Source organism: Gopherus flavomarginatus, chromosome 5, assembly GCF_025201925.1.
Source record: "Gopherus flavomarginatus isolate rGopFla2 chromosome 5, rGopFla2.mat.asm, whole genome shotgun sequence".
NCBI lineage: Eukaryota > Metazoa > Chordata > Testudines > Testudinidae > Gopherus > Gopherus flavomarginatus.
In genome coordinates this window covers 127,078,178-127,100,267 of record NC_066621.1, presented here as the reverse complement: position 1 = coordinate 127,100,267, position 22,090 = coordinate 127,078,178, and the positions used below count along the sequence as shown (strand labels likewise).

The window sequence follows — 22,090 nt, the reverse complement described above, 5'->3', positions numbered from 1 at the left end:
GATGGGGCAGGGTTCCCTGGGGGGCAGTCAGAAATAAGAGGAGAGGTTGGATGGGGTGGTGGGGGGCAGTCAGGGGTGGAGGTTCCGGGGGCTGTCAGAGGACAAGGAACCAGGGGGTTGGAGGGGGCAGGAGTCCAGGGGGGCCATCAGGGGGCGAGAAGTAGGAGGGGTTGGATGGGGGCAGGGCCAGGCCATGCCTGGATGTTTGGGGAGGCACAGCCTCCGCTAACCAGCCCTCCATACAGTTTTGGAAACTCGATGCGGCCCTCAGGCCAAAAAGTTTGCCCACCCTTGGGTTAAAAGATAGGAAACAAAGGGTAGGAATAAATGGTCAGTTTTCAGAATGGAAAGCGGTAAATAGTGGTGTCCCCCAGGGATCTGTACTGGGCCCAGTCCTATTTAACATATTCATAAATGATCTGGAAAAAGGGGTAAACAGTGAAGTGGCAAAATTTGCAGATTATGTTGATAAATGCAAAGTAATGCACATTGGAAAACGTAATCCTAACTATACATATATAATGATGGGGTCTAAATTAGCAGTTACCACTCAAGAAAGAGATTTGGGAGTCATTGTGGATAGTCCTCTGAAATCATCCACTCACTATGCAGCGGCAGTCAAAAAAGCTAACAGCATGTTGGGAATGATCAAGAAAGGGATAAATAATTGACAGAAAATATCACATTGCTTCTATATAAATCCATGGTATGCCCACACCTTGAATACTGCGTGCAGATGTGCTTGCCCCATCTCAGAATAGATAGTTTGGAATTGGAAAAGATTCAAAAAAGGACAACAAAAATGATTAGCGGTATAGAACAGCTTCCATATGAGGAGAGATTAATAAGACTGCAACTTTTCAACTTGGAAAAGAGACGACTAAGGGGAGATATAAAAGAGGTCTATAAAATCATGAGTGGTATAGAGAAAGTAAATAAGGAAGTGTTATTTACTCCTTCTCCTAATACAAGAACACGGGGCCACCAAATGAAATTAATATGTAGCAGGTTTAAAACAAACACAAGAAAGTATTTTTTCATGCAATGCAATGTCAACCTCTGGAATTCTTTGCCAGAGGGTGTCGTGAAGACCAATACTATAACAGAGTTCAAAAGGGAGCTAGATAGATTCATGGAAGATAGGTTCATCAATGGCTATTAGCCAGGATGGGCGGGAATAGTGTCCCTAGCCTCTGTTTGCCAGAAGCTGGGATTGAGTGACAGGGCATCGATCACTTGATGATAACCTGTCTGTCCATTCCCTTTGGGGCACCTGCCATTGGCCTCTGTTAGAGGACAGGATATTGGGCTTGATGGACCTTTGGTCTGATCCAGTATGGCCATTCTTAGGAGATCATTTCTCTAATTTCTCAGTGTTATTTTGCATGCTTATCCCTCCCATCTTGATTTAATCTGAAAATTTTATAAGCATATTCTCCATTCCTTTAGCCAAGTCATTAATTAAAGCATTGAATAGTACCAAATACAGCACAGACCTCTGAGGGACTCCACTAGATACATACATCCTTCAGTTTGACAGCAAACCATTGGTAATTATTCTTTGAGTACAGTCTTTCAACCAGTTAGTAATGCACCAACCTTATAGTAACATCATCTAGATCATATTTCTCTAGTTTGCTTATGTATCAGAGGGTAGCCGTGTTAGTCTGGATCTGTAAAAGCAGCAAAGAATCCTGTGGCACCTCGTTATCTCTAGCTTGCTTGCTAGCACACATATATATACCTGCCCCTGGATATTTCCATTACATGCATCTGAGGAAGTGGGTATTCACCCACGAAAGCTCATGCTCCAAAACGTCTGTTAGTCTATAAGGTGCCACAGGATTCTTTGCTAGTTTGCTTATGGGAATATTACATGGGACTGTGTCAAAAATCAACTGAAAAATCAAAATGGATCATGTTTACTGCTTCCCCCCATCCATTCTACATCAGTAACCCAGACAAAGAAAAAAAAATTTAATTTGTTTGGCATGATTTGTTTTTGACAAATATTACTTACCCTATAGGTGCTTACAAACAGATTTTTAATAAAACTTGTTCCAGTATCTTTCTGGGTATCAAAGTTAGCCTGACTGGTCTATAATTCCCCAGCTCCTTTCCTCTACCCCCCCCCCCTCTAAAGACAGGTACTATATTTGCTCTTCTCAAGTCATCCTGGAGTTGAAGTAGTATTTCCATCAATTTATCAATACAGAAATGCTATACATTTAAACCTAACATTTTGTAATTTGTGAAACTTAATATGTTACATTAATGTGAAGATCCTAAATTTAATATATTTACAAGTAAAAGCTGCCAAACATAAGGAAATGCATACCTAACAGCTGGACTGGGACCTCCACCTTGACTGGTTCCAGGGAGTTTCAAAGAAGTTCCTGGGCCTACAAAATAAGAGTATCATTACTTAATGTTTGTTTATAGCCACTCTAAGGCTGCATGGTACTTAAAGAGAATGAAGACCTGGTCCTTGAGCCAGGGACTTTACAGTCCAGACCTTGTGACATTTTCTTGGTGCATTCAGAACTGTAAGTCACCCCGTTATTCTTCTGCCTTAGCAAATCAGCTCCCTACCACCCCAGTCTGTTAGCCAGACTCCTTAGACTGCAGCAAGTTCTAATTTTCTTTCAATTAACTCTTGATGTACTCCAGTTCCTGAATTCTGCAGAAGTGTCCCCCTGCAACATGCTCACTGAAATACCAAGCCTGAAGTCTTTGAAGAGACAGAATACACACCAGCCTGTTGGCTCAGCTGAGGATGCACCTCTCACTTTAGTATAACAGCACTGAGATGAAATTATAATAAAATAATACATTTATTAATAAAAACACAGATTTAAGTGATAGCAAGCAGAGACAACAGCAACAGAAAATGGTTACAAATAAAACAAAAATATAATCACATTTTCTGCCACACTGGCCACTCCAGAAGAATCTGTAACTTCCGCAACCTCTATGAAAAACACGGAGCCGGAGTCATTAGCCACTTTTATTCTGAGTGCTATAGAAGTCAATACATAAATAAAATAGTGTGACCATTTTTCAGAGGCTGGGTCTCTGCCTTTCATCTCTTAGAGGGGTCTCCCTTCTCATTCCATCAACTGTTGCTCTCATTTCAAAAGTGCTCTTGAACTTGCCTACTGTAGATATCTACTTTTATTTGTATACACCTTGCTTAACATTCATTTGCAAGATATAAACTTAATCTATTAGCCACTGGCAGTCTTTCCCTAAGGTGCCAGCAGAAGGTCACCTCCTCTTCAGTCCTTGTTTTAATTACAGGCTGACTATATTTTTCCATAATGACTTCTTGTTGAGAAAGGCAGATGGTGAGGAATCGTGAGAGAGTCTGTGTGGAAGAACCCAGGAAAGGGCCAGAGAGAAGATGGGCCAAAAAGGACCCTGGGGAGGGCACTGTGTGCTAGGAAAGGCCATACCACCACCAAACTTTCTAGGAAATTGGCCTGGGAAACAGCATAGCAGAGCAGTTTTAAGTATGGGCATATTGCTGCTCACAATTTAGGATTACAGGGGTAGGACTCATATTAGAGGAATATCATATCATGTGTCCCTTTCCACCTCCACCAATGCTAACTCCTAGAGAAGTGGTACAGAAACCCATGCACTGAGAAGAAAAGGATTACTGAACCTGAATGGAAGGCTGATAGAGGACTCTTGCCTTGAAAGTAGACTTTTGCTTGGTTGAAAGGCCAAATCAACAGCATAAAGTATACGCCAAATGAATTGCCCAGACAGAGAGCAACCCAAGGCACCAAGTAAAAGTAAATTGTGACAGCAGATGCATCTTGATGCCAGGCCAGGTATGCTGCTATTATATTCCTTAGGAGATGTGAGCTTATGTAACAGAACAGATTTAAAAATCTATCAAACTGCCAAATTAGTAAACAAAACTATTTTTCTTTCAACTGAATCTCAATGTACCTTTTACAACACCATGTTATATTATTGAACATTTATATTGTGATAATGCCTAAAAATCAACACTAGGTTGGTCCCTATAACATGTAATGTACCATTATATACTAGATGACAGTCCTGCCACAAAGAACTTACATAAGTTGAATACATCTAGGTGAAAGTCTGTACTTACGTGCAACTTGAGCAATGGCATTTTCATCAAGCATCATCTCTGCTATTCCCTCCTGATCTATATCAATTTCATCCACATAAACCATTTCTGTTAGAGCTCTTGTTTTCAAACTCCAAGCAGCCTACATAAGGATAAAGCAAATAAATAAACAAATCAAACTTTTAAGTACTGGAAACACATTCAATTGTAGTAGGTTTTTAACTTTTTAAAATCTTTTCATAGATTATACTTTGTTTGGGTTCAGAAAGGTAGAGATTTCACTGGCTGGTTCCAGTGGCAGAATTTTGACACACTAAATACACCACTACCTCAATATAACACCACCCGATATAACATGAATTTGGATATAACGGTGGATCAAAGCAAGTTAAATATAACACGGTTTCACCTATAATGCGGTAAGATTTTTTGGCTCCCAAGGACTGCGTTATATCGAGGTAGAGGTGTAAATACAAAACATTAGGACTGGTCTTTGGAACAAGCAATTGCTTGAGGTTCCACGACTGGAAACATTTCCAGCCTTAGTTCCAGATCACCAGTCAGTCAGTCTCCCCTTAGCCACACCATTACAAGAGGGGAAGGCAAATCATGGCCCTATGTACCTTACCCTAGGCAGCTCAGCGCACAGGGGAAAAACATCTTAATCAGTAGGGAACAAAGTTATCAAGTAGGACTCTTAAATGCTAACACTTATAACACTGTTCAGTTTCAATACAGGCATCCTTTTAAAAAAAGGAGAATCCAAATCTCCTTGCTTCAGAATAATCGCCACTAGTAAACATGTACATCTACCTATATACTAAGTCTAACCAACTGCACGATACCATTGTAACATTATATGGTGAATTGGACAGGCAAATAGCTCAAGTGAACAATTTGGAGCAGTGGTGGGCAACCTGCGGCTCGTCAGGGTAATCCACTGGTGGGCTGCGAGACAGTCTTTACATTGATTGTCCGCAGGTACGGCCACCCGCAGCTTTACGTTGCCGGGTAATGAGAGTTGCGGGAAGCGGCGGCCAGCGTGTACCCCATGCTGCTTCCTGCACCTCCCATTGGCCAAAAACAATGAACCACAGCCCCTGGGAGCTACGGGCAGCCGTGCCTGCGGATGGTAAATGTAAACACTATCTCGCGGCCTGTCAGTAGATTACCTGGACTGGCTGCATGTGGCCTGTGGGCCACAGGTTGCCCACCACTGACTTGGAGGATTATATGGAATGGGAAATTTTTTGCTGTATGAAGAGCTCAGTGTAGGCTGTTTCACTATCAAATCAGAGGGGAAAAGCTTCAGTGGTTAAATAGAAACTCTGGAGAACTAACATTGCAGATCTAGTTCCCTTTTTGATAACTTAATATACACGTACTTACAGGCCTAGGATGATAAAAGAGATTGCAAGATCAATCACTGACTTTCTTTTGACATAGAACAGACTACCATAAACATCCCAGAATGAGATTTATTAAAATAATCAGGTTTATTTCTTCCCTGACACTGGCCTAAACAGACCATCAGCAAAGTATGCTTAATGTTTGCAAATGAGAAATAGCAAGGTTAATTCTTCTCTAAATGAAACCAAAGGGATCAAACACACAAGGACAAATAATCTTTTTGTGAATCCAGAAACAGTGAAGGGCCTGCTATGGAAGGAATCTCAAACCTTTCATAATGTGTATCACATTTTAATAGAGACTGACTCAGAGACTTTTCCTCATTTAGGATTACATAGACCATCTCCTCTCACATTTGCATTATATAATATTTCTGTGGCAACTACAATCATTGCTTACACAGAAAAGAAATACTAGGAAAACGTATTTTAAACATTTTAGTGCAGTTTGGAGCTGGGAGAAGAGAGTGCATCTAAACAGCCAGCTCAACCACATTTGGAAATCTGTTAATAGTAATAGGAGAAAAGAACAGACCACGGCAATTTGAAGCTAGCCCAATCCAATGTAATCCAGGTCTACTTTTTCTTATAGTTTCTTAACCTGTAATTTTGGTGACAACCTTTAATTTGCATTAAAAATTTGCAGTTAAAAGTGCATCTCATCTTTACATATTTTCATGAAGCTCCAGACAAGTATTTTATTTTGGTGCTATATTCATCTTTTTGACGCTGTGTATTTCTGAAGTCCAATCTAGGCCTTAGCTCCAATTTCGGCAAATTGCTGGTATAGACATCAGTGTAGCTGAATCAATGCTAACTCCTAGCATACATAAGAAAAGCTGCTTTGTAGTGATTTTCCATGAAATCTGCAGCTTCCCTATTTATACTGGTGCAGCTATACCAATTGCCGAAGAGGCCAATTTTAGTATCGGTAAGGCCTAGATAAATCTTCACTCTTCACCAACAAGAAGCACTAGGCAACTTTAAAAAAGCAACATGCATCCTTTTGTCATTATCAGTCAGCTATTGGAAAGTTAGGGCCCTTAGGCTGTGCTTCTATGTTAAACTACTAATTGGGCATTATATAGCCAACAATAATTTTAAAAAAATCACATACTATCGCCTAATTACACATCAGACTTCAGATCAGAATATTGCTTATGGCAATGCTTCAGTTATCAGTATTTTGACCAAAGCAGCAATAGATGGAACATTACCAAATATGGAACTAAAAGGTTGCATGCATATAGGGATTTTTTTTATCTTGCAAGACAAGCGGATGATCCACAATCCTTGTTATCTGTTAATTATACAAGACCCATAAGAAGAAAGTACTGAATAAATCCAATACTGGTGCATGTATGTAACAAAGTTGGCAGAATCCCCCTCCCTTCTCCAAAAAATGTAGATAGACTGCAACATAATCACTTCAACCCTCTGGTTAACTAAAGGAAGCATAAGCATTTTCAGATGAAATAATAAATGTACAAAAAGATGCTAAAGATGCATGGCAAGATAGCAGAAAAGAGTGAGGTTTTTGAAAAATAAAATGGGATTTGTGAAAACATCTCCTTTCATATAATCTATTATTTACCCAGTGTAAAGAGATACAGGGCTTTGTTATAACGATTATACTTGGCTACTGACTCTTCTGAAGAAAAAATGAAAAGTATACCTCTCTCCATCAAAACAGATAACTGTAACCAATTTTCTTGTTCATAATGAAACAGAATCTGGTTTTATTCACCTACGTCCTCATTTTCTGAGATGCTGAGCACTTCATGACAGCCTCTGAGTAGTCTCAACTCTGAATTACTCCAATAGGAGTTGCTCAGCACCTCTACTGTCTATAAAAAGTGTGATAATAAGGTAGATGGTACAATGAGGAGCACTATAGAAGATCTTAAGAAAGCAAGGCATATTTGCCCGATACACCAGCTACACAGAGAAGCACCATTTATCTCCAAATCTGATGAGCTCACAGCCCTAATGTTTTTTACCAATAACTTGTAGCAGTTCCTGGTATATGTTATTTTATTCCAGTGGTTCCCAAACGTTAACAACCTGTGAACCCCTTTCAAGAAAATGTCAAGTCTCATGAACCCCCTCCTAAAAATGAATATTTCCAGGGATTTTCTCCTTTATTGGAGTATAAATTATAAAAGCAGTCATCTTGGAAATACACAATTTGTTTTTATGACATGCTTATTACACACTATTTATTATTATTAATCATTACAGTATTTTCATTACATTATGAAAAGAGCAACACTCTTCCAAGATCTCACTTTCATAGCTTGTACCACTTTGAATAAGTCTGTTATAAGACAAGGCTCCTATGTTTCATCAAGGAGTATCAGATGTGAAACAGCACAAAGGTATTTAAGAAGCCAACTCAAAAGAGTTCCTGCTACACAAGCATTCAGGTCTTGAGCAGTCCAGGCAAACAACACGTTACAACAAAGCTTAAACTTGTTCTTCATAATAATTAAAAAAAACAATACTAGCTGCCTATTTAATTTTTAAAACAGTGAAAAATATCCACCTCCCTTTCCATTTCTTCTAAGGAGTCTTAAAATTTTAAATTGTCTCAGTGTGATAGATATGCTTGCTTTGATCTGCTTAGCTCTTGGAAGTCCAGAGGCTAGGACTGCTGGCCCTGTGCTGCCTGGGGTTCCTAGGGACAGCTCGGTCCGCCATTAGGGAATTTTTTCCCGAGAACCCCCTGTAACATTTCGCAACCTCCTAGGGGTTCACGTACTCCAGTTTGGGAACCACTGTTTTATTCTAATATGAAATGCATTTTCTGCTTTTAGTTTACACAAAGGCCAAAATCTCCAAGTTTTTAAATATATTCCATTTTATTAGTAACGACTACAGGTTTTAAAAAACAGCCAATTTTAATCATTTACTGCAACACCATGCACAGCAATTTTCTGTTACTTCTTTCAGAATTAACCCAATACAAATTTGTAAAGATACATTAATGTAGTAGTGCACAAATGTCTCTAGTCGTGCCCCCCTCCCCCACATCATTAACGGAATCTGTCCATGCTCCCCCTCCCCCCATTATTGTACAGCCAAGGCTTCCTCAGTAGCAGAACTTGGGCTGAAGGTGGAGCTGGGGATGGAACTGGGGATGTGGGAGGGGCTGAGGCTAGAGGTACAGCTGGCCTGGGAGTGGAGAGGAAATGAGGGCAGAGCTGAGCTGGGGGCAGAACTAGGCTGGGATAGGAGCTGGAGCTGGGAGCGGAGCAGGACTAGGGGCTGAACAGGGTTGGGGCGGAGCAGGGCTGGGAGCATAGCATCCATAGCTGTAGATTCACATCCCTGGCTTGCCATGCACTAAGTCTCTGTGTAGACAAGCCCTAAGGAATTAAATGAAACAAACATCACTATATAACACGCTATAAACTCTTCTCAGTGTTTTTTCAAATACTGGTAGTTATGAAAAATTTTTTACCTGAGAAACTGTGAATTCAGAATCAGGCTCCTAGAATGCATAAGAAAAGGAGGCGTGAAATAAGAAATGGAATCAAACAGTGAAAAATCAAAATAAACTCATAAATGGAACAGCAATGTAACTAAATCAAAATATTTGATGTGACCTCCCTTGGTCATTATCTACTGTTACTAGATTATTTTACTCCTCTACATTTTCAAGACTGTAGAGATGTTCTCCATAAGAGAAGTAGATTTACAGTAAATAACATCTCAGACATAGCTTGGTTTCTTGTTTCAGTTTGGTCACATTTGCCAAGTCATAGTTTAAACATTAGGGGTTTTAAAATGTAAGAATACCAGGTGAATACTCCATATACAATTATTTTTAAATGTACAACATCTGAAGGGACAGCTAAATACCATTGTTAAACTTAAGTGACACTCAGAAAATAAATCAGAATTTTAGGTCCAGGAACATGCAACAAAATCCTCACACATGGCATGCATGAAGAAAAGGGATCCCAATTTTTATTTTTTTTTTTTGGTTAGCCTCTGATGGCTTCATCACGAAGTTCTTAAAAGAAAATAAATATCTGCATACAAACAAGTCTTTGTATACATTATGATGGAGACAATGTATTTAATTCAATAAATGCTCAAAACATTATGTTTTTCAAATTAATGCAACAGTACTGTACCCACCAGTTAGAGAAGGCACAACACTAAGGAGAGAGGAAAAAATCCCAACAACTTCAAGGTAATATTATGGCAAGTTAATTTGGGGACCTAAAACTTAAAACATTTGAAACCTGAAGAGAACACAAAGTCATTCTAGTACCAAAAAGAACCTGTCTGGATCTGGAACACCAATGTAGAATCTGAAACACAGGGAAAGATAATAGGTTTTCCAGCTCCCTAAATTACAAGAGGGCTCACTTAAATTTTCCAATGTGTACACACAAGATAGTCTAAAGCAACAAAGAGTCCTGTGGCACCTTATAGACTAATAACAAATGTATTGGAGCATAAGCTTTCATGGTGAATACCCACTTCATTTACTAATGGTGCAAAATATTTAGGCTTCAGTACACTAACCCAGCTCTTGCAAATTTGTGACCTGATAGCAACAAACCCCATATTTAGATTGCCTACCATTTTGTAATAGAAAAGAATGACTTTTTTTACTGAAAAGCTCTAACACGTTATTAAACGGCCAAATTTGGCAGGAGAAAAGAGTAAAGGACAGAGAAATGCCTTTTCTTTGTCTCTTCATTCTGTTCAGTTTTGGCTGAGATCAGAAATATGAAAAATCACCATTCCCTTCTGTTACTTGCCTTGTCAACAAAATTGTTGTAGCATACTAAAATAACTGAACATTAACATTGTAATCTAAGGCTGGGCTCACATCGCCAAGTCAGGAGTACCACACACTACACCAATTAACAACAGAAGCAGACAGCTGAACTTCCCTCGACAATCCCCATCCTATGTACATTGACTTAGCACACAGCTCTACTTAGCTGTTACCCCCCGCCCTTGGGGGTACAAGATAGGGAAGGTACTCCTCCTCCATTGGAGAGAGGGGGAGAGAGAACATAGAACCAGTCTGGTTCCTCCTCACCACCTACATAACCCAGCATATGACTCCAGCAGCCCATTTCTCCCATTTCCGCCAGAGCAAGTCTTCTTCTACTTGCTAATATTGTTAGCTGTAGCTCAAGCTGTGTTATAGTGATGAAGTTTCAGGGTTTAAATACTGATTTTTTGGGGAGGGGAAGTGTTACTACTCCATGTTACAACATTTGTTTGTACGTCTTTTCTTTTTAGGAAAAAAAATTAAGAAATTACTGACAAACTGTTCAAAGGATATTATTTAGATTGCAAAATCAAACACGCAAAAGTTGGACAATGCCAGCTATTCAGGTTGCATGGGCTGTCAAGCTGTCTGGAGTGGCTCACGAATGTGGGTGCCAACCTCAGGCCAGACTGTTACAAACCAAGGCACAAACCCCAAACTGGTTGTGTATTCTATAATTAGATTTCACCAGTCAAGTGTCAAATGTGAACCCCTCAACCACTATAACAGCCTTAACATGGAGTCACAGACAGTCCCCTTGGACACTCAGGTCTATCCTGCCATCCAGGCAAGCCTGCCTTTGTGACAGATGGTCCCTTACACCCAAAAAAATCACAATAATATTCAGGTCACTCCCAGTCCCAAAGGGCCAGTCCCTTACCCCAGGTCAATTGTATCTTAGACCTCTAACCAAAGACAATGCTTGTACCAATCCTATATTAAACTAACTAGAGGTTTATTAACTAAGAAAAAGAACCTTTACAAGGTTAAAGCAGGTAAACATATACCCATAATTAAGTTACAGTCTTAACTTTCAAAAAGTAATAGAAGCTGTTGCAATGTGCAAGCTCTATGTGTCCCTTAGGGCTAACCCAAGCTAAGCAGTTTGGGAATACTTTGCTTATGCTTAGAAACACTATCCTCTCCAAATTCCAAGAAGTATAATAATACAGATCCTTCTGGTTAGGGATTTTTATTCCTCTCCCCTAGTTCAAAGTGTGATGGGTGGAGGGTTTGTGCACATCTCCTCTTCATGGGTGTGGAGGGAGGAATTAAAGCCGTTTGTCCACTGAAGTGCCAAAATGATTTGTCTTCGGTTGGGCAGGAGATGACACCTCTTGTGGTAAACTAGTATTTCACACTTGGTAATGCTTCTCTCCTGACTATTTAGGTTTCGAGCTTCATAACAAATATTTTGATAGTTATAAGCAAACATTTAAATATAAACACTTAAATATTACCTTATAACCAGGGATCCTAGTTTTCTATGATAAACCACCCAAAATTCTCTGATTAAAAAAACAAACATAAAAATATGTGTTTTTCCACGATTAAAATGAAATGCTGAACTGTAGTTTCCCTAGCCACAATACAGTGGAACCCCGCTTATCTGATCTAATTGGGCTAGGGGCCAGATCAGATAATCAAAAATTCAGATAATTTGGAAAGCTTGAACCCCGGGTGGCGGGGCTCAGGCTGTCAGCCCCAGTTCTGTTAATACAGAGAGCTAGAAAATGGAGGCTCAGATAAACAGGCTTCTGTTTTTATTTTTACACAAAATGTAAAAAATTAAAGATTCTCTGTACAAAAATGCAGATTCCACATTTTTCCATGACAAACAGATTTCTAGGATCCCTACTTATAACATGGGTGTGATGGGGGGGTACCAGGACCTTTGAGGTCTCCTGCTGGACTACACATGGTAGGGAGTATACACTGCCTTGCCTGCACTAGAGTTGTAGGATGTGTTGGCTAACACATCCTAGTTAAGAGAAATTCGAAGATATTAACTAACATTTAAGCAAGTGATGGAACTTTTCCATTCGCATGAATGGAAATGATTAACTAATAGTAAAATGTAGTGTGACAGAATAAGGGTGGATCCTGCAATTTTTACTCATGTATGTAATCCAACTGAACTCAGTGGGACTAGTCACTTGAGTAAAGACTTGTGTGAGAGGACTTGCAAGATCAGGCCACTTGTTAGCTTATTCTTAACAATAAAGGGTCTAAGTTTGTCATCTTTTAAACATCTAATCCCCTCTTGAAGTCGCTAATGTTGTAAAAGTATAAATGAAAGAAGAATTCAGCTCAGATTTATAAACCCTTGAGGGTATTTTAAAATGAAAGTTACTGTGTGAAAACAATCCATTTTAAGATAAAACCACCAGAAAGAGCTGTTCTTATAAAATTAAACCTTTAATGTATCATCTTAAAGAAAGAGGAGAGCCTGAAAAAACTGTTCGGATAACTATTTTTGAAGCTTATAACATGCCGGTATCTACAACTGAAATTTAAGGTAAATATGAATTGATATGTGCAACATGCTGTGAAAAATCAGTGTATACTGAAAACGCAGGCCAAATTGCTACTGGCATCACTGTAGATCTACATTATAATAGTGCAGGGAAGTGACTAAATGAATCACTAATAATATTTAGCTTTACATTTAGTAATCACAGCAATTTGTGTCAACTGTTTATTTCAGCTGAGGATGCTTTCAGAAGTTAACCTCCATGTGAACGTGTTAATTATATGTTTACTCTGACTTTGTTAAAATCAGCATACAAGCAGCTAGGTTTAAGGTGTTTTGTGTTAATTATTTAGCAATTACTTCATTTCATAGCAAAAATCAAGACCATAATCATAAATAGGAGTAACAGGGGAGGGAAGTATTTTTTAAAAAAAGACAGTTCAGTGAACATAAGAACGGCCATACCGGGTCAGACCAAAGGCCCATCTAGCCCAGTATCTGTCTACCGACAGTGGCCAATGCCAGGTGCCCCAGAGGGAGTGAAGCTAACAGGCAATGATCGAGTGATCTTTCTCCTGCCATCCATCTCCATCCTCTGATGAACAGAGGCTAGGGACATCATTCCTTACTCTTCCTGGCTAATAGCCATTTATGGACTTAGCCACCATGAATTTATCCAGTTCCCTTTTAAACATTGTTATAGTCCCAGCCTTCACAACCTCAAGCATAAACTCTTAAGTAGAGCATTAAATACGTTTTAAAAGCAGGATATTCATTATACATCTATTAACAATTACACTGTTGAGCCATTTCCCCTCCTCTTAATAGCTGAATTATACGTTCACAATTAGTACATCAGTGCTGGTTTAGTGCCTTGAATGTGACATATGGAACATAAAGAACAGTAATCAGATTAGGCAACTAATCAGGACAATAAACAGACAGCAGTAGAGAAAGAGTGTTCTCTCTGTCATGCTACTACTACAAATATGGAAGCCAAGGTCCAATTTCTTATGGTATGAAAAAAGGTTGCATTTGGCATTAATGGTTCATGCATTCATAAACCCAGCATGTTGCAAGAGTTTCATTAGGAAGTCATCCACTGAATTCTTTGGAGACTTCTTAAGTAAGTAAATAAAAATACAGTACATATCAAAAGAGAATCTGTTGAAAGGGAATCTTTTAAAACTCGAGGAATTCCTTGATCTGATTTTTAAAAAGTTGATCTAGTTACATTTTGGAATCAATTTCAATGATTAATTCTTTAAGAATTGGTTTACAATGCCAATATAAAGTATTTAGTATCGTTGCATGAGAAATTCTAGTTCATGCATGATTGGCTGAAAAATTAACACGATGCCTCAAAAAGCTTAATGCTTTAAGCTCGTAACTTCCATGGACATCAATTTCAGTGGAAGTTAGGAGCTTAAATACTCTTGAAGATGTGGGCCACAGTCTAAGTCCCATTTTTAAGTAAGTGGTACTTCAGCACTTTTGAAAAATTTACTACTCAATCTTTCGTTATGTCGTCACATACTGCTTTTCCTGACTCATTCAGTACACCTAACTGATAGGTACTCAGGGAATTACTCAGGAAAGTGTACAGAATGAGACTATTCTAGAATCCCTGCCTCATTTGTTGTCAAAGTTGGAAGGTGTGCATCCAGTGACCCAAGGACTGCTGGAAAAGAGATGAGGGTCTTGAGGCTAAGAGTGTTAAATGCCACCCTAGAGAACTGGATTCTACTCCTTCTCCTGGCCCAAAGTTCCTATGTGATGCTGAGCAGCTCACTCAAACTAAACTTTTCACGGGTAGTTATTAATTGTATATTCACTTCTGGGTGCCCAACATGAGATATCTGGGGCTTGAGTCGCAGAAATGCTGAACATGCAACTGTAAACAAAGTCAACAGGAGCTGTATTTTTGAACATATAAAGTGCTATAAAAATGCTAAGTTCTCTGGATATTAGGCCCGGGGCATCTCAACTTGGGCACCAAAAACCAATTGACAATTTTGACCGTACTTGCTCTCTGGTTTAGTTACCAATTTTAAAATTGAGAATACTACTACCTTACCTCACAGGGATGTTGTAAAGATAAATTCATTAATGTTTTTCAAAAATTTAGATTTTATGGTGATGAGCAGTATAGAAAAGTATTCATTACAGGTTTTGGATGGTGTGGGGTAAATAATACGTGAGGCCAATTGTTGAATAATAAGGATAAAAAGAAATGCTCTTAAATTCTTTTTTTTTTTAAATTCACAACCATTGTCATTTTTAATTACTGAATATTAGAATAAGCATGTAAAGATGTGAGTAGATGTCTGAGTAACGTGCACCCCTTAGAGTTCTGACTTCAAAAATTATCATATACTTTGATATCTTCTCTTTTGAGTGTCTTAGAAAATAAATATTAACCTTTATTAAATGTAGAGTAAACAGATTTATGTGAATATGGCTTTCCTTTTTAATCGCTTATTTTCAATAGTCTTGAACAGAGTGGATTTGATTAAAATCAGATTGATTTAAATCATGATTTAAATCACTAGTCAGGAAGACTCGATTTAATCATGGTTTTCTACATAAAAGTGCATTTTTGTTGGTTGTTATAACATTAATACATATTCTTCACAACTCAGAGATAGATGTAGGTTTCATTTTTAGAAGGTACACACTATACATTTTTAAACACTGATTTATCTTGAAAACTTTTCAGATTAGTTTTACAGCTATATCGGAAAATGAATGATTGTTTGGTTATTTCATTTACCAAAGCTAATTGAAGCAGATATTTATGAAATCATTGGGAGGTGAACTATAATATTTGGAGGATTTTCTTGCCATGCTGTATTAGGAGGAGAATATCACCACACAATTTTTTTTTTAACTAAAACAACAACGTTAAGTATTCTGGATATTTTTCCTTCAACAGCAAACATATAATATTTTAACAAAACAAGCAAATGTCCCTTGCTTCTCACATTTATCTCCAGACTTCTTCTCCTTGTCCAGATCTGTTCCGCCCCAACAATCTTCTATTCATTGAACTTTTTTGAAATTTTGCACTTTCAGAGAGATGTAAGGGATTGACCCTGTGTACACAAATTTGCAGAGGGACAATAGAGTTGAGGTCTGTGGATAAATTTAAAGAAATGCACACTAGAAAAAATAACCCCAACTATACATACAATATAATGGGGGCTAATTTAGCTACAATGAGTCAGGATACAGATCTTTGAGTCATCGTGGATAGTTCTCTGAAGATGTCCATGCAGTGTGAAGAGGCGGTCAAAAAACCAAACAGGATGTTAGGAATCATTAAAAGGGGATAGAGAATAAGACGGAGAATATATTATTGACCTTATATAAATCCATGCCCACATTTCCAATACTGTGTACAGATGCGGTCTCGTCACCTCAAAAAAGATATCCTGGCACTAGAAATGGTTCAGAAAAGGGCAACTAAAATGATTAGGGGTTTGGAGAGGGTCCCATATGAGGAAAGATTAAAGAGGCTAGGACTCTTCAGCTTGGAAAAGAGGAGACTAAGGGGGGATATGATAGAGGTATATAAAATCATAAGTTATGTGGAGAAAGTGGATAAGGAAAAGTTATTTACTTATTCTCATAATACAAGAACTAGGGGTCACCAAATGAAATTAATAGGCAGCAGGTTTAAAACAAATAAAAGGAAGTTCTTCTTCACGCAGTGCACAGTCAACTTGTGAAACTCCTTACCTGAGGAGGTTGTGAAGGCTAGGACTATAACAGCGTTTAAAAGAGAACTGGATAAATTCATGGTGGTTAAGTCCATAAATGGCTATTAGCCAGGATGGGTAAGGAATGGTGTCCCTAGCCTCTGTTTGTCAGAGGATAGAGATGGATGGCAGGAGAGAGATCACTTGATCATTGCCTCTTACGTTCACTCCCTCTGGGGCACCTGGCATTGGCCACTGTCGGTAGACAGATACTGGGCTAGATGGACCTTTGGTCTGACCCGGTACGGCTGTACTTCTGTTCTTATTTCTCACCTCTATATATTATTTATTTAAAAACATTTTTGCTATTAACAAGCATGTTACCTCTGGAGATACAAATCCACAGTTTGAGAATTGCAAAATTAAGCATCTCTGATGGTATCTTCTAGACCAGTGGTTCTCAAACTTTTGTACTAGTGACTTCTTTCACATAGCAAGCCTCTGAGTGTGACTGCCCCTTAAATATATTTAAAAGCTTTTTTTAAAATTTATAACACCATTATAAATCTTGGAGGCAAAGCAGGGTTCAGGGTGGAGGTTGACAGCTCACAACCCCCCATGTAATTACCTCACGAGTCCCTGAGGGATCCCGACCCCCAATTTGAGAACCCATGTTCTGGACTGAGCACTGAGTCCCACTGGGTAGATAAGAAAGATTAACCTAAATGATCTATTCAGAAGCCTGTGGAACCCCATAAGATGGGGTCCCTAATCCATGAACTATTGGAACTCATTTACAAAACTTTTATTTAACATTATATGAATATATTGTCTCATACTATAGAATTGGAATTTATAATCCCTATTCCATGATGAGGTATCTTTGAGCTATAATGTATATTAATTAAAACTATCTTTAGATAGGTTTTTCCCCCCAAAAGCATTTTATCACAAAAATCCAATTTAAATAAAAACAAAAATCAGTTTTTTTTAAGATCATTTATTTTTATCCACCCTGGGCTCAAAACAATACATAAAGTTAGACTGAGTTTAAAACAAAAGTGAAAATAAGTTAATACGAAATGCACATTGAGGCATACTAGCCCTTTTCCCTTTGACCTGAGCCAAGCAGAATGCACATATGACAGATTGACAAGGTACCTGAGATAATCTTTTATTGGATCAAGTTGTGCTGCTGAAAGGTACAAGCTTTTGAGCTACACAGAATTCTCCTTCAGGTCTGGGGAAGGAAACAGAATGTCTGAGCTAAAGACTGGTAAGCAAAAGGGGCAACATGTTGGAGGATGTCACTTGCAATGAAATGGGAAATTGGGGATATGATAGAGATCTACAAAATCATGAGTGGTATAGAGAAAGTAAATAAGGAAGTGTTATTTGCTCTTTCTCCTAATACAAGAACAAGGGGCCACCAAATGAAATTAATATGTAGCAGGTTTAAAACAAACACAAGAAAGTATTTTTTTCACGCAACGCACTGTCAACTTCTGGAACTCCTTGCCAGAGGGTGTTGTGAAGGCCAATACTATAGGTGGTTCAAAAGGGAGCAAGATCAATGGTTCCCAAACTTTAACAGCCTATGAACTCCTTTCATTAAAATGTCAAGTCTTGCGAACCCCCTCCTAAAAATGAATATTTCCAGGGATTTTCTCCTTTACCAGAGTATAAATTATAAAAGCAGTCATCTTGGAAATACACAATTTGTTTTTATGACATGCTTATTACACACTATTTATTATTAATTATTATTTATCATTACAGTATTTTCATTACATTATGAAAAGAGCAACACTCTTCCAAGATCTCACTTTCATAGCTTGTATCACTTTGAATAAGTCTGTTATAAGACAAGGCTCCTATGTTTCATCAAGGAGTATCAGATGTGAAACAGCATGAAGGTATTTAAGAAGCCAACTCAAAGAGTTCCTGTTACACAAGCATTCAGGTCTTGACCAGTCCAGGCAAACAACGCACGTTACAAAAAAGCTTAAACTTGTTCTTCATAATAATTTTAAAGATAATACTAGCTACCTATTTAATTTTAAAAATGAGCAAAAAATATCCACTTCCCTTTCCATTTCTTATAAGGAGTCTTGAAGTTTAAATCTCCTCAGTGCGATAGATATGCTTGCTTTGATTTGCTTAGTTCTTGGAAGTCCAAGGGCTCTGGGCTGCTGGCCCCATGCTGCCCGGGGTCCCTAGGTACAGCTCCCCGAGAACCCCCTGTAATATTTTGAGAACCCTCAGTTTGGGAACCACTGAGTAGACAGATTCATGGAAGATAGGTTCATCAATGGCTATTAACCAGGATGGGCGGGAATGGTGTCCCTAGCTTCTGTTTGCCAGAAGCTGGGATTGGGTGACAGGGCATGGATCAATTGATGATAACTGTCTGTTCATTGCCTTTGGGGCACCTGCCATTGGTCACTGTCAGAGGACAGGATACTGGGCTTGACAGACCTTTGGTTTGACCCAGTATGGCCGTTCTTATGTTCTTAATCTGTTACTATTAGTATTGTGGTTGCACCTAGGAACCCCAGTCATTGTTAAGGGCCCCATTTTGCTAGGCATTATACAAACATAAGACAGTCTCTGACCCAAAAAGCTTACAATCTAAGTAAACATACTGGAAACACACTTCAAAAAGCTCGCCTTATTTATGGTGTGGAAGACGCTGCGAAGAACAGCTCTGCAGATGTCTAGTGCATGTACAGCAGTAATTAGTGGAAACAACCATGAGGCTACAGCTTCAAGCTTTCTCTGAATGTCCTTTTTTAGTAAAAGCTTTTTTATTTGTTCCTTGTGGCTTTTGCCATCTGAATAAATGTTTTGAAATATCTAGCATAAACTAGTGCTAATCAAATATTATACCTTGTGCAATTTCAGTGGTTGCTGCTTGAGATCCTTTGCCTCTTTTCCCTTATGAGGAAGGGTGAACCATTTGACAAGCTCTTAAGAGAAACTGAAGCATAGGACATTTTGTGATAACTAAAATCTTCCCAGTATATCATGTCCAGAGGCAAAGTCCATCTAGCTGTTCTCCAAAAAATAATAGCAATAATGACCTTTACATAAAATGATATTTATCTAGGATGAAAGTTGGAGAACGCCTTTTTTTTCATGCATTATGTATAAGTAAAGTGTATACTGTGAACAGCATGCTGAACACTTCATTCAGATGGAACAAATTGTCAGTTCCATGTAATTGATGATTAAACAACAAATTCAAGTATACAGTCCCTTTACCAGATATTGAAGACTAGCAGGAATATCAATCTATCTTAGTTTTACACTTCAGCCAATCTCAATAGCATCTGAGAACTTTTCACACAAAATCAGTAGCACAATCCCTTGTGCACTTCATGATGTGTCTAGAACTTCTCCTTTTACAGGGTCAGAATTCTGCTTGGGCTGGGATAGTTTTGGGGTGGACTAGACTTTGGGGGGGGGAGATAAAGGGACACAATTATCTTATTGCTATTATAATGTATATTTTTTAATTATAGAAGTACCTTTGGCCTGGTCTAAACTGGGCGGGGTGGGGGGAATCAACCTAAGATACGCAACTTCAGCTACAAGAATAGAATAGCTGAAGTTGACGTATCTTAGTTCGACTTACCTCACATCCTCACAGCATGGGGTCGATTGCCGCGGCTTCCCCGTCAACTTTGCTTCCGCATCTCGCCGAGATGGAGTTCAGCAGTCGACGGGAGAGCGATCGGGATCGATTTGTCACGTCTACACTACATGTGATAAATCGATCCCTGATAGATAATCACTACCGGACGATTAAGTGAGTAGTGTAGATGTAGCCTTTATCTCCTACTTCACTACTTGCTTTGGATTTGGGGATCTAAAGTGCATGTGCCATCTCATGCCACTAGAGTAATAGATGTCCCTTCAACACTGATTTAGAGTAAATCTGTGGGGGCTCCATTGCCTACTCTAGAAAGAAAAAAAAATTTCAGGGAGTTCTTTCCTTTTTTGGCATTTTTGTCTTAATAGGAAGGCTTCGCATCAAATGGGGACAGCAGATATACATTCAAGTTTGATTTTGATTTTTGTTCTTACTTAGTTCTGATAGCGTTATCAAGTTAATAGTACTTCTGTGAGATCTACTAATAAGCAATACAGAAAAGCTAGCTAACATTACTTCGCAGTGTTGATGTTGTGTTGGTCCCAGGGTATTAGAGAGACAAGGTCAGTTAGGTAACATCTTGTACTGGTCCACCTTCTATGTTGATTAAACTTAGTCTAGGTACCTCCAGACTGTCTAGTAAATGTTTCTGGCTGATGCAATTTATAGGTTTACACTCACTCCTCTGTCACTAAGAGACAGTCGCCCACTTGGAACAGCCTGTTTGGAAGGCCAGGATGGCAAGAGGTGATAAAGCAGAGAAGCTGCCAGAGCCTCCCTTGTAGGAAGCATGGCTCCCCTCATGCACTTCCTTAAGCAACGCAGTCCCAGGCTGGACTGGAGGCAGGAAGGTGATGATGTTGGGGGCCAGGGGAAAGCTGGGCGCAAAAAATGTAGCTACAAACCCGACAGCGCGGACACTCCATCCACCCTGAGTGAAGGGGCGCTAACACACACTCCCCGGCGCCCGCCCACTCTTACCCCTGCTCCCGCTCTCCCGTGAGTCTGGGTCCTCAGCCTCCGCCCGCTCATCAATCGCGCAGCGCCCCTACCCCCGCGGCCGGGGCCGGTACCTGGTATCCGGGGCATTTCTCCAGCAGCTGGGAGCAGAGATCCGCGCAGAGCTGGAACTTCCGCCGCCTGAAGTAGCTCCAGGCCTGGAGCAGCGGCTCCATCTCCAGCCCCATCCTGCCGTGCGGGGCAGACCCGGACCCGTCCCGCACCCAGCGCTGACCGGCCTCCTCCTTTCAGAGCTGGCGTCCCTCGGCCAAGCAACGCCCGAGCCGGGGCCTAGCGGGAGCAGAGGTGGCCAAGCAGCTGCCTGAGAAACAGCACAGCCCGGTTCGCTCTGCCGCGGCCGGCCCGAGCCTCCCGCACGGTGAAGGCCTGCGTATGGCTCCCGCGGATACTGCAGCAGCGGCTGCTCCTCCAGGGCACAGTCTCGCTGAGTCCATCAGGGGCAAACTCTGCTCTCCCCGGGCCCGGTGGCTTCCCTGGCCAGGCCCGGCCGGCCCTATCTCCCCAAACACCAGCGGGCTGCACCCTTAGCCCTAAGGATGTGGCAGTGCCCTCTCCCAGGACTCCTCACTGGGCTCACCGCAGAGGCAGCCCTGATAATTGTCAAATTAAAGAGGCGCTCTGCCCCTCAACTAGTCCCTGAGGAGTGAGTACAGTGATCCACATCCCGTATCAAATGGGCTTGGGGCAGATGCCCTGATACTGCAGACACATACTAAATTTGAAGTCCGTGGGGCAACTCCTCTGCTTAAAATTAAGCATATGTGGTAGCTGGAGTGGAGCTTTATTTTGTATATCTGTTACATTGAATGAGTTTAGTGTCTTACTGTATTGTGCCAACTCACACATTCAGGCCTTGCCTAAATATAAATGTTATACAGATCTAACTAAATGGGTTTAACTTTAGAAACTGATATAGTTAAATC

At 39.8% G+C, this 22,090-nt stretch overlaps 1 protein-coding gene across 3 annotated transcripts in view; it reads right to left on the bottom strand.

Moving 5' to 3' along the window:
- TTC8 (tetratricopeptide repeat domain 8) overlaps nucleotides 1-21,518 on the bottom strand; it is a 64,851-nt gene extending 43,333 nt beyond the window's left edge. Inside the window, exons 1-4 of one of the 3 annotated variants that reach the window (XM_050953288.1) lie at nucleotides 21,221-21,518; nucleotides 8,981-9,010; nucleotides 4,130-4,250; nucleotides 2,339-2,402 (exon numbers count right to left, since the gene is read on the bottom strand). In XM_050953288.1, coding sequence (XP_050809245.1) covers nucleotides 2,339-2,402; nucleotides 4,130-4,250; nucleotides 8,981-9,010; nucleotides 21,221-21,334 — 329 coding nt within the window. In that variant the 5' untranslated portion in view covers nucleotides 21,335-21,518. The remainder of the gene's footprint in view (nucleotides 1-2,338; nucleotides 2,403-4,129; nucleotides 4,251-8,980; nucleotides 9,011-21,220) is intronic. The other 2 variants (XM_050953286.1, XM_050953287.1) reach the window with 2 other exon arrangements.
- Between the last annotated feature and the right edge of the window lie 572 nt (nucleotides 21,519-22,090).